At 42.6% G+C, this 13625-nt stretch overlaps 1 protein-coding gene across 4 annotated transcripts in view; it reads left to right on the top strand.

The window, feature by feature from the left end:
- YIPF5 (Yip1 domain family member 5) overlaps window positions 1–7765 on the top strand; it is a 325038-nt gene extending 317273 nt beyond the window's left edge. For all 4 annotated transcript variants that reach the window (XM_060240541.1, XM_060240538.1, XM_060240537.1 and 1 more), the window contains exons 3-6: window positions 1165–1337; window positions 2302–2447; window positions 4523–4704; window positions 6397–7765. In XM_060240541.1, coding sequence (XP_060096524.1) covers window positions 1165–1337; window positions 2302–2447; window positions 4523–4704; window positions 6397–6559 — 664 coding nt within the window. In that variant the 3' untranslated portion in view covers window positions 6560–7765. The remainder of the gene's footprint in view (window positions 1–1164; window positions 1338–2301; window positions 2448–4522; window positions 4705–6396) is intronic.
- The last annotated feature ends 5860 nt before the right edge of the window (window positions 7766–13625 follow it).

The raw sequence follows: 13625 nt of genomic DNA, 5'->3' as shown, positions 1-13625 counted from the left end.
AGCTGTTCTTCTACCCATCTGGAATTGGATCCTTATGTTTGTGTATTATGTTTCTCATTTTCATTCGTATAATAAAAACTATTTGGGTGTTGAGAAAATGCAAGCCTCTATAAAAAAAAAACCATAGAATAATTACTTTCTTTTGGATGCTTTTCTTACTATTGTGTGCTTATATAAATTTCTCTTAATGTAGTCTATATTTGTCAGAGACCTTCTAGGTAGTTTGCTTACAAGTAAAGAAATAAAGTATTAATGCTAGCAGTTTCCCATCCCAAGGGCCAGTTGTGCTGAATGTGTCATAATACATATGTGGTCACTGTAAATGTCACAGGTGTTAGAGCACATTCTAGTGTTGGCATTATGCTTCAAGCATTATAATAATAATAATAATAATAATACATTTTATTTATATCCCGCCCTCCCCGCCGAAGCAGGCTCAGAGCAGCTTACAACATATAAAATTACAATTTACAATATAAAACATCAATACAGTTCAATACATAATTCATAAATAAAACCCAACACAATTAAAACCATAGTTTGCAATTAAAATTAACATTTTCGGTGCTACATCTCGGATACTTTCCTCAGTGGGTGTGGCGGATGGATATAGTAGATTATATCTACTGCAGGTCTACATTAAGCCTTCATTTAGGCGAAGGCCATTTTAAAAAGAGTGGTCTTGCAGGCCCTACGGATTTGGTCAAGAAAGATGTAGCAATAACAGCTGTGGTAATGTGGGATTGGCTGGCAGGAAAGAAGATAAATGAGAACAGCTTAGTATTTTGGTCACTGTAGAAGTGATGGGTTTTAAAAACATTAACTGCTTTAAGGGGGCCAGTCTTGTTAAATAGTTGTAATAAAATGCAAACCCCTCCAACTTCAGGTAAATGTTAGCAGAGTTCTTTTTGTCTTTGTCCTGCTTCATTGTAGGGACTTACATCCTTCTCATTGTAGTCCTACATCCTTCTCCTGTGTCTGTATGGAGTGTTCCAGAAGACTACAAATGCAATTTTGTATATGTGCGGCAGCATGGAAAGATCTGTCCCTGGACAGAAATATCTGGGAGCTCAGGAAGCTTTTCCGTTTCTAAAACTAATATCCTGTATATTGTAAGGAAAGATGATGTGTTCACCTGACTAATGCGATTTTTGCTTTCTGCAGACCATATAGTGGCTATGAGTATTCTCAGCCAAGTGGATATGTCCCTCCAGAGATGATGCAGCAACAGCAGCCTTATACTGGTCAGATATTTCAGCCATCACCAACTTATACTCCATCCTCACCACAATCTTTCTATGGAAGCAATTTTGAAGATGAGCCACCCTTACTAGAAGGTTTGGAGTCATATTTGTTGCAAACTGTATGATCATTCAATACAAACTGTACCAAATAGAAAAGAGCAGTGACTGTTGAGTGTCAAGTATTTGTATGTTCTTACTGTCAGACCGTTTGAAAGAACAGCTACTGTTGTGTCTTTATATGGCCGAGGACCTGCCTACCTGAGGGACCGTCTCTCCCCATATGAGCCCCAAAGAGCACTGAGGTCAGCAGGGAAGAACATGCTGACTATCCCTGGGCCAAAGGAGGCAAAATTACAGAGTACCCGGGCACGGGCCTTCTCTGTTACAGCCCCGTGCCTCTGGAATCAGCTCCCAGAGGAGGTGCGGGCCCTGCCGAATTTGGACCAATTCCGCAGGGCCTGTAAGACCCTTTTCAAGCAGGCCTTTGTAGACCGCTGATAGGATGGCTGTTCAACCCACCAAACGATTTATCTAGTGATCTCTGCCATTATATAAATGCACAGAATAACATCAGGAATATCACCGCCGCTGTTAAATTATGGAATGGCTTAGACAACTGGAACTGGTTTTAGATATTGTTTTAAATTATTGTATAATTTAAATGCTGTTTTAAACTTATTATATATTGTATAATTTTATTGAACTTGTTGTTAGCCGCCCTGAGCCTGCCTAGGCGGGGAGGACGGGATACAAATAATTTTTTTATTATTATTATTATTATTATTATTATTATTATTATCAGTGTCTATAGATCACAATTTTCTGCTTGCTTAATAAGCTTCTTCCAACTGTTTGTAAAATAATTAAACTGCCACAAAATAAACCTACAAGGAGGGAAATGCAGTAGTTGCAATCAGCCGCTAAGCAAGTAGTTTGGAGTTTGTGGGTGCTTTGAACCCACGGAAGAGTTAGATTTCAAATTTATAGTGTTCCAGTAACGTCTGAATTAGTATTTTCCCACAGATGACATATTGGTAAAATATTGTTCTTTCTGTAGAACTAGGGATCAATTTTGACCATATTTGGCAGAAGACCCTCACAGTACTTCATCCTTTAAAAATAGCAGATGGCAGCATCATGAACGAAACGGACTTGGCAGGACCGATGGTGTTTTGCCTAGCCTTTGGTGCCACCTTATTGCTGGTAAGCCATCAGCAATTGTGTTTGTGTGTGAGAGTATGTGCATGCACTTGTGACCCCCACAGTTTAAAATGACAAAAACAAGTGGCTGTAAACTAAGAATTTTCTAAAAAGCATGTGTCAATACTTAGATAAAATTTCCAAAGAATGTGTTGTGTTAATGTGGTATGATAGGTATCCAGGGTCCCAAAAAATTATTTTAGGCATGCCCATAGGTATGGAAATTCAGATGCTTCTTCTTTTGAGCAACAGATGCCTATGTGTTATCATAAGTGGCTTTTGAAGTGTCCTTCCATTTCATAGGACAATTGCTAAGGCACAAAAGTTCTTATCTCCCTTGTGAATGCAGTACTAGCCTTACGGTTCTCTGGATTCAAGCCAAAGACATTTTAACCCCTGTGAAGATCAAACTTTTCTTTTGAATAAAAACTCACATTCTCATCTAGTTTATATGAACAATATCCCCCCACCCCCCACCACATTAAAGTTCTCTGTTAATGGGTGGGACAGCACCTGCTTGGAAAATTCTGTGTAAAGTTGGCTTTGCTTCCTGTGCTCACTTCTTTTTCAGGCACATAGTGTTACTCATTCCTTAATCACCTCTCTTGAATAACAGTACATATTAATGTAGTATTTGGATGTATTATAGAAATGTAAAGGCGTTTAAAAAAAGTTCTGACTCCTTCTGTGAGGAACCCCGGTCAGAGGCTTTACTCGGGAGGGTGACCACTTTAAATTTCTCCCCAGTCACCTTCCCTCAGTCCCTCAGTCACACTCACAGAAATCCTGTCAGAACTAATAATAATTGGCACCAGATGGTTTTAACATTAACAACCACAAAATACTTAATAGGTAACAAAAGGCAAGGAGAGGGATGAAATAATATTGATTATAACTGTTCAATATTAAAAGGCAAATCAGTTGGCAGCTGGTTGGCAGAATAAAATACCGTATTTTTTGCACCATAAGACTCACTTTCCCCCCCAAAAAAAGTGGAGGGAAAAGTGTGTGCGTCTTAAGGAGCGAATACTGCAAAAAATTCACACAAATGCCTCTAAATTCACACAAACAGCTCTAAAAACTAGGTGCGTCTTATGCTCAGGTGCGTCTTATGGAGCGAAAAATACGGTAATTAGAGTAGAGATTTTTCAGGCTGAGGTAAAAATATAACAAGACTTTGGCAGAATATCTTTAAAAGAAACAATAAACCAGGCAGGTTTCAGAGTCCCACTAGACTCTACTTCACACAGGCTGTCTGTGCCTTCTAGGCACTGTTTCTTCACATGTTTTACCCTAACTTAGGCAGCGCCAAATCATATAAATAACAAACTTAAATCACTCTTCCACAGACACACATAGAGAACTCCTGAGTGCTGTCAGTATTCTCCCTCACAGACCCTTTCACACTAGCTATCTTCCAGGACTCGCACACTTCAATTCCGATGCGTCTCAGCCCCCACAGCTAGTCCTCTGGTCTCAGTCTTGGGTACCTCTGCTGACCCCCAGAATCCAGTTCTCCCCTTAGTGTGTAATTGTGTGATCTAGTTTGTACTTGGAGATTGCCTGATGCGCTGGCAAAATCTTCCTCAGAGTTTCAAACCATCTGAAAACTCCCTTTTCCAGACATAGTTCACTCAGCTCTGTCTGCCACAAGGAGCTCAGCCATTCTGGCCGCTCTCAGCCCCTCGTCCAATTGGTTTTTCAACTGCCCGGCCTAAGCCCACTGTCTTCACTTCAGACTGGTATTCTGAAGACCTCTCGAAGACCCCCTGGCTAAGACTAAAAATCCTGAGGTAATTTTCTGCTGAGCATACCTCAAAAGGATACTTTTCCGTTGTTCGGGCAACGCTCCAGCCAATCGCTGCAAGCCTGTTTCTCAGCTACTCAGGCTAAGGGCCTGAGTCTGTCACACCTTCCTCTTAGAATTTCAGTGTTAAAAAGATAAGCTCAATAACATTTTTTTAAAGCTATCGCTCCCTTCCAAATAACTCAAGGCAGTGTGCAGATATAGTATAACATTCAGAACTCCCTATGAAAAAGTGTGTGTTGAACTTAAATGTGTCTGTTCTCTCTTCTAGGCTGGCAAAATTCAGTTTGGCTACGTGTATGGGATTAGTGCAATTGGGTGTTTAGGAATGTTCTGCCTCCTAAATTTAATGAGCATGACAGGTGTCTCATTTGGCTGTGTTGCCAGTGTCCTAGGATACTGTCTCCTTCCTATGATCGTACTTTCCAGCTTTGCAGTAGTATTTTCATTACAGTAAGTATGGTTATCAAAATCTTGTTATGTCATACTGTTACATTGTGCATTTTAATTAATACAGAGAAGTGTATTCAGCTAATACAGATAAGTGTATTTCATCTGTAGATTTCCAATGGTGGGTATTGCATACAAATGTGTAAGATGAAAAATAGTTTGTTATCACAACATTCTTAATATCTAACATTTCAAAACTATTTAACTGCATGTTTTTGTTTCTTCTTAGTGTATGAAGTATAATATTCTGAAAGACTTTCTAACTTGTGTGATAGAAGGTGTTTGGCTGTCTTACACTACAAAGTATCTCCCCCCGCCCCAGTGTAACCATTCTTTCTGTGTTCCTATAGACCTTCCCTTAAACATGCTTAGAGATCATTGCTACATAGGTTATAACTTTTTAATTTCCTGGTGATTAAGAGGAACTCTTGTTAATTAATCTGGGCTAATTCTCTTTTGGCGGTTATAGCTTCCTTTAGTAAATTCTAGATTTGGCAAAGGCAGGGGGATTTTAGTTGGCAGAGATTTTTAGTTGACTGCTGGCATACCTCTTTTGCCATTAGAGGCTCCTTGCCTTATCTGGCTTGAAGATCTCATTCTCTGACACATTCCTCTCTACGCCAGAGGCTGTAAAGGCTCAGTAACTTCGTGGATGGCCCAGGCTAGACTGATCCTGTCAAATCTTGGAAGCTAAGCAGGGTTGGTCCTGAGTAGTACTTATATGGGAGATCACTGAAGAAGTCCAGGTCTGCTACACAGAGACAGACAATGGCAAGCCATCTCTGTCCGTCTCTTGCCTTGAAAACCCTCCAGGGTTGCCGCAAGTTGGCTGTGACTTGTCTGCACTTTCCACCATCCCCACAAAAAGAAGTACTGAGCAATATACCTGCTTCTGTTCATGAGTTACAGTGCACACACATCCAATCAGCGTACACCATTTTTCTTTATAGATATATTGAGTAATTCTCATTACAGTCAGCACACATACAGTTCAGTGAATGATTGAAATCCCATGTGTATCCAGACGCTGGTCCCCAGTTTAATTTGTAAAACAAACACTTGTTGGCTGTTCCTTACAACAGATGTACACACACAGGTAAAACGTTCATGTGTTCGCTGTAACAGGTTAACGGGTTTATATCCTCTACCATTCTGGATGAGTAATTGAGGAGCAGGTTAATTGTTGCAGTTTATTAAAACAAAAAGACAAAACATGGTTTCCGCGTTGCAAGAGATGACCCTTTCAATATTGTTTAATGTTTAAGAATGATTACGTGAAAGCAAATAATTGTAATAAACTAGCATTTTTAACCATGTGTATTAAGGTGTGCTTTTAAAAAAGGTAAAAACATGCAATACAATCTAGAGACTGATAAATTGCCAAAAGTGATTATATTTGCAAATATTAGCAGGTGTGTTGGCCCAGGTATCAGTCTGTTTGTCCAAAAGCTATAATGTTTGAACAGCGCCCAGTAGCTTTGTTCAGCTTTAATTAGCTGTAAGCTTTAAGTAAATCTTGTTGCACTGAACTGAGTAAATTAAAAATCATTGAGTATATTGGTACAAAATCATCCCACCTCCCCCACCCCAACTTCCTGAAAAAGTGCACGTCAGGCCATAAAATCTGATAAATATAAAAGCAGTTGCACACAAAGATGTGAAACTGATACCTGATGTTTTAATTTTGTTTTTCAGAGGCATGATGGGAATAATTCTTGCTGCTGGAATTATCAGCTGGTGTAGTTTTTCAGCTTCCAAAATCTTCATTTCAGCCTTAGCAATGGAAGGACAGCAACTTTTAGTCGCCTATCCATGTGCTTTATTATATGGAGTCTTTGCCCTCATATCTGTGTTTTGAGTGTGGTATCTTTACTACTGGACTGAAATGGGCCAAACTGAAAAGCATCCACTTGGGACCCTTTGCTTGGGACTGGAAAGCAGCTGTTGGGTTGCTATCATGAAAGGTTATTGCTTAAATTGTCTGATGGAGCAACAGAAATGTGTTTTTTGTGTTCTTTTTTATAAGATTCTTGAATGCAGTTTTGAATCGAGCTGTAATCTATAGCTGTCATACAGGCTCATGCTTATACTGTATAAAATGTAAAGCCCCCCCCCCCCACTTCTGATCTCTGGCAAGATATACTTGATATGAAAACTTTTATAGTTTATAAGTTTTTATAGATAAGGATAAATGAAATGCTAAACATCGCTTTTGCTTCTTCCATGTTGCCACCCAACAACAGTTGTAAACAAAGGATACACATTCCATTTTTTGTACAGATTTAACAGACTGAAAAATTTATGTCAATATGAGTTCCATCATAAAGCAAAGCAGAATGGTCTAAATACACCTTCCCAAAGTTACAGCACCCCACTTAGATCATTCTGTTTACAGTGAGAATGGTTCACAGGGCTTTCCATGCTCAAAGGTTGATGATGTTTAAATGTTTCAGTTTTGATGTATTTTATATAAAGCCAAGAAGGTCTTGTTCTGATGCTATAAATCAGTTGTCGCTTTTTGATGAACTATTGAATACCAAGCTGTGTGGCAAATAACAAATTTGTCAATACTGCAGTCCAGGGGTGGCCAACGGTAGCTCTCCAGATGTTTTTTTTGCCTACAACTCCCATCAGCCCCAGCCATTGGCCATGCTGTCTGGGGCTGATCGGAGCTGTAGGCAAAAACATCTGGAGAGCTACCGTTGGCCGCCCCGCCGGTGTAGTCTAATACAGAATGCACAGATCAGATTTCCAGAACTGCTGAAAATCATTGACTCTTTAATACCCCAAAGTCCCTACATTGTGCCCAACATTGAATTGCCAAGGTTTTTTTAACTAAATGATACTGGACTTGGTTCCCATTGGAGCAGCATTACATTTAGTAGCATTTGCAAAGCTTCAAAATAAGTAGCATTTTTAACAACTTTGTTAAGTTCCATGTAAAAATTTTGTTTGTCAGAGTAATTATTCGCTCCCCTGGTTAAGCAAGTAAAATGGAGAAGCTAACCTTAAGGATTTTTGTTGCAGACTGGTAATACATACTGGCTTTTCCTATTGGACTATATACATGAACCAAGGTAACTTAATCTTCCGTCTGTTTTTCTCCCCTTGTACCTCTACATACTTCTCCACACAATATGTTGTCATGTTCCAAGCAGTTGCTGGCTAAAGTCTTCAGTAAACAATCTGCAGGAAATTCAGACAGCACATTCACATGTACGTCTTCACTAATTAAATGTCTTCTTCAGCCATCCTCTTGTCTTCCAGTGTAGTTTCAATATAGTTTCAGCACAATAAGGATCTCTATACTCTCTCCCTCCAGAACCTCCACTGCAGTGCTGATTCCAACTTCAGTAGTGGTTAAGTCTGTGGATTGTAATCTGGGATAACTGGGTTTTATTCCCCAGTCTTCCACCTGCACCTTCTTGTATGACCTTGGGTTACAGTAGGCATCATTTGAAATTGTTACAGCTCTTAAGGGCGGGGGGATAGCTTCTATACAGCAGATTTGTCTCTAATCCAGAGGGTTCCCTCAAGTTTGCAAAGCTCTACATTGTAGCTCTGAGTGTGTATTTTTCAGAAATCCACATTGGGGGTGGCATTCTTTTTAACTATTAGATTTTAAGACAATTATGAGGATTCACGCTTTTGATGCCATCTTGCAAGAAACTTGGCTGCTGCAGGTTCCACAGCTGGTGAGGCAGGCGAAGATTCATTTAGCAGTGCTTTGTCTTGCTAGCTCTGGAAAGTGCAGCAAGCAAACACCAGGGTGAAGGCCATTCCTGTACCTCCTTAACACACATCCTTAGATTTATGCCTGTGAAAAGAGAATCACATGGAGAACCATGATAAAACAGTACTGAAGATTAATACTGCTGAAGTGAGGTGTTGACACATCATATGAAGCTAATACCTTTCCAGTTTAAGAAACAGGCTCGAGCAGGTTGGATTACAATACGCTGTTTTCTAAAGTGACAGCTCTTTAAGGTCTAAGACCACCACCGCTACCACCCCTTTGGTTCTGAGAACATTTGAATGAGAATAAGATCACGGTGATTTCAATTAATCTGCCAACTTTAGGCAAATATTTTTAAATCCTATTTTAGAGTGCATGCAGCAATGTCCCCCCCCCCTTTGTTTCAGGTTCAAGTTCCTTACGTTTCAGTCATGAATTTGTCCTACTGTTGGATATTTGTTGGGTTCTGAAAGGGAAGCTCTGGTGGTTCCCCATGCCATCTTCCCATGCAGCCTCCAGACTCTGTTGGCAGGCATTAATCCAGTACTAAGTTCCGTGTACGTGAATTTCAGTAGTCCGTGAATATATATGATTACTCGATATTGTGGCTAGTAGACAACTTTGAAGATAGTAATGTTATGTTTACCACAACCCTTTGTTGTGTAAAAAGACCTTGCACTATACAGGGAAGCTTAAATGTCCTAAAAACCATTAATTTCAGCCTTTACCTATGTCTTATGTTGAAGGCTTTACATTGTAACTCTGATCCTCCTAGTCAAACTAAAATCTGCAAATGTGAAGAACAGGCTTCTAGCTGGAATCCATTTAAAAATACTTTTCACCTTTTATTTTGATTATCACAGTGCACCTGGCCTGGTGCGCGGGGTTCCTACTCGGTTTTAATGAAGAACATTATCTGCTCATGGATCACAATGTCCTGTTTTAGTTGCGCAAATTAAAATAATTACTTTTTCAAATGAGAACTAATTATTCAAAATTGTTCTAATAAATATGAAAGCTCAAATTCTTTCTTGAGCACGTTAGGTTCTAATAGACTTAGGATATTGTATTTTTGTGAGCTACACTAATCACTTGTACTTTGGGTCTTTTTCGGATAATTATCTTAACTTGCAGCTAACTTAGGGATGTTAAACTGAATGTTAAGAAACATAGTTTGAGGTGTTAACACTTCTACTGGCCAGAAATACTTGAAATCATGAATATTTGAACATATTGTTGCTGGGGTTAATTTGGCCCTGTGCAATCCTGTGTAGAGTTTCTCCAGTTTATTTCCCTTGATATCAGTTTTCAGGGTCGACAGTGGACTGAAGTACTGAGACTGCTGTGCAGTTAAAGAGGTTCATTAAAACCCATTTATTCAATGCAAATAAAACTGCATTCCTTTAGAAGCAAAAGGTACTCACAGCTGAATATCCTTAGTAAGGACTCTCTCTCGGCTTGACTTCGCAAACGAAGATTTAAGAAGGGTGCAGTAGTCCACGTTTGCTGCAGGCTCGCTGGTGGCTGACAAGACCAATGCGGGACAGGCAGATCCGGCCACAGTGGCTGCAGGGAAAAGTCTGATTTGGGGTTGGTGCTGTAGCAGTGCGATTCTTCCTCAATCTCCTTTTGTCCTTAAGACCAGCTATGCGTGCGTTCTCAAAGGAAGAGACAGCCTGATGGATGGTGTACCTCCATGCTTTGCGATCTGAGGCTAGGTCAGACCACTGGTGATGGTTGATGCGACAGGTGCCAAGGGATTTCTTCAAGGAGTCCTTGTACCTCTTCTTTGGTGCCCCTCTATTTCGATGGCCGGTGGAAAGTTCGCCATACAGAGCAATCTTGGGAAGGCGGTGGTTTTCCATCCTAGAAATATGCCCTGCCCAGCGCAGCTGCGTCTTCAACAGCAGTGCCTCGATGCTTGTAACCTCCGCCCTCTTGAGGACTTCAGTGTTGGTCACAAAGTCACTCCAGTGGATGTTGAGGATGGTGCGAAGGCGGCGCTGATGAAAGCGCTCAAGGAGTCGCAGGTGATGATGGTATAAAACCCACGATTCGGAGCCGTAGATGAGGATTATCATCACAACCGCTTTGTAAACACTGATCTTTGTGCCTTTTTTCAGATGCTTGTTGCTCCACACTCTTTTGTGCAGTCGGCCAAATGCATGGTTTGCCTTTGCCAGTCTATTGTCAATCTCCTTGTCGATCTTGGCATCTGAGGAGATGATGCACCGCAGGTAGCTGAACTGCTGGACTGTCTTCAGAACTGATTCACCCACAGTGATGCAGGGAGGGTGATAATCTTCCTGGGGTGCAGGCTGGTGGAGAACTTCTGTCTTCTTCAGACTAACTTCTAGGCCGAATAGCTTGGCAGCCTCTGCAAAGCAGGATGTCATATGCTGCAGAGCTGATACCGAGTGGGAGACGAGTGCAGCATCATCAGCAAACAGTAGTTCTCGGATAAGTTTTTCCATTGTCTTGGAGTGAGCCTTTAGTCGCCTCAGGTTGAACAGGCTGCCATCGGTGTGATAGTGGATGTAGACACCATCGTCATCATCTAGATCTACTGCGGCTCTTTGAAGCATCATGCTAAAGAAGATCATAAAGAGAGTTGGCGCAAGAATGCAGCCTTGCTTTACACCTGTGCCTATTGGGAAGGGCTCCGAGAGGGCGTTGCAGTGTCTAACTTGGCCTCGCTGGTCTTCATGTAGCTGGATGATCATGCTGAGGAACCTTTGCCACAGACCTTTCCTGCTAACGGTATCGAAAGCTTTGGTAAGGTCGACAAAAGTCACATATAGACCCTTGTTCTGTTCCCTGCATTTCTCTTGGAGCTGCCTGAGAACAAATACCATGTCGGTGGTGCCCCTGTTAGCTCTGAAGCCACACTGGCTCTCTGGGAGGAGTTCTTCTGCAATGGTGGGCACCAGTCTGTTCAGGAGTATTCTGGCAAGGGTTTTGCCTGCGATGGAGAGCAGGGTTATCCCCCGGTAGTTGGAGCAGTCTGACTTTTCCCCTTTGTTCTTGTGTAGAGTGATGATGATTGCATCGCGAAAGTCCTGTGGTAGTTTGCCTTGTTCCCAGCAGGTGACAAGTACTTTGTGAAGTGTGCTATGTAGTACTGTGCCCCCATGCTTCCAGATCTCTGGTGGGATTCCATCAACTCCCGCTGCCTTGCCACTTTTCAGTTGCTTGATGGCTTTAACAGTCTCTTCTAGGGTGGGGATCTCATCCAACTCTGTTTTCACTGGTTGAAGTGGGGTGAGGTGGATTGCTGAATCTTGAACTATGCGGTTGGCACTGAAGAGAACCTGAAAATACTCCGACCACCGGTTCAGTATGGATGCCTTGTCTGTGGGGAGCACTTGGCCGTCTGCACTATGCAAGGGACTCTGAGCCTGATATGATGGGCCATATACTGCCTTCAGGGCTTCGTAGAACCCTCTTAAATCACCCGTGTCTGCACACAGCTGGGTTCTCTCTGCAAGCTTGGTCCACCACTAATTCTGAATGTCTCGAAGCTTGCACTGGAGGTTGCTACATGCAGCGCGAAAGATTGCTTTTTTCCCGGGACAGGAGGGCTGAACAAGTTTATTTATTTATTTATTTATTACTTTACATTTATATCCCGCCCTCTCCGCAAGCGGACTCAGGGCGGCTTACAAGATGTGCTTGGTAGGCAGATCTCTTTTTCGCTAGTAATTCTTGGATCTTTTGATTGTTCTCGTCAAACCAGTCCTTGTTCTTCCTTGTGGAAAACCCGAGGACTTCTTCAGAGATCAACAGGATGGTAGTTTTTAGGTGTTCCCAGAGTGCTTCTGGAGAAGGGTCTGTGGGGCAACTGGGGTCCTCAATTCTTGACTGGAGTTTTGCCTGGAAGGCAGCTTTAACTTCGGCTGACTGAAGGCTGCCAACCTGAAGCTTCCTCTGAGGGATACCTCCTCTCCTGGGTGTGGGTTTAAAGTGAAGACAGAGATTGCAGCGTACAAGACGATGATCCATATGACATTCTGCACTGGGCATTACTCGGGTGTGTAAGACATCTCAAAGGTCTCTCTGGCGTACCAGAATGTAGTCGATAAGGTGCCAGTGCTTGGACCGTGGGTGCATCCAGGTTGTCTTCAGGCTGTTCTTCTGCTGAAAGATAGTGTTGGTGATGGTGATGGTGAGCTGGTGCTCCATGCAGAATTCTAGCAGGAGGCGCCCGTTATCATTGCAGTTGCCAGTGCCGTGTTTGCCAAGTACTCCTTTCCAGGCTTCCGAGTCTTCACCTACTCTGGCATTGAAGTCGCCAAGGATGATCACCTTGTCCTCTGTAGGGGTCTTCCGTACGAGGTTGCGTAGATCAGCATAGAACTTGTTCTTTTCTGCAGGATCTGCTTGAAGGGTTGGGGCATACACACTGAAGAGTGTTGCATGCTGCTTGTTTTGAAGTGGGAGGCGCATGGACATGATGCGATCTGAGTGACCTGTTGGCAGGTTTTCGAGTTTGGAGGCAATGGAGTTCCTGACCATGAAGCCAACGCCAGAAAGGTGGCTCTCAGCCTTTGACTTACCCGACCAGTGGAGGGTATAGCCAGCACCGTGTTCTCGAAGACTACCTTCCTCAGGGAAACGGACCTCACTGAGAGCTGCTATGTCAATATTCAACCTGAGAAGTTCGTGGGCAACTAGAGCAGAGCGTCGTTCAGGGCGACCACTGTCTACTGTGTCAAGCATGGTTCTGATGTTCCAACACGCAAGCTTTAGTCTTCGCACACTTTGTGAGGCAGGTGCATGCCTTTTCTTTGTTGTTATTTTTTGACCGCAAGTAAGGATGCCCGTTGACCGTGGCTAGCCAACTGTGGGGGGGGGGGAGACGAGCTTTGTTTAGGCCACCTTTTCTAGGCCCCTCTCCGTGCGGAGCAAGCAGTGCTGTCCCTAGATAAGGCTGCTTGGTCATTCAGGGTGCTGCCGAAAAATGCTTTCATCTCCGGGTCAGCATCAGGCGACCAATACCCTGAACCGCCTACATGCAGGATCGGGACTGCGGCTTCCAGTGGCATCTTCCACCTGCCATGTCGCCCCTTGCCCATCGCTGCAGGACTTGGTGTGTTGTGGGTTGTGGATGTGGATATGCCCTTCAGGCCTGCGCAGAGGAATTTTTAGGTGAAGCACAGTGTGCGCGGTACTGGCTCCACCCTTTCAA

Source organism: Heteronotia binoei, chromosome 5, assembly GCF_032191835.1.
Source record: "Heteronotia binoei isolate CCM8104 ecotype False Entrance Well chromosome 5, APGP_CSIRO_Hbin_v1, whole genome shotgun sequence".
In the NCBI taxonomy this organism is placed as follows: domain Eukaryota; kingdom Metazoa; phylum Chordata; class Lepidosauria; order Squamata; family Gekkonidae; genus Heteronotia; species Heteronotia binoei.
The sequence above is the reverse complement of the archived record's forward strand: the minus strand, read 5'-3'. Positions and strand labels throughout refer to the sequence as shown.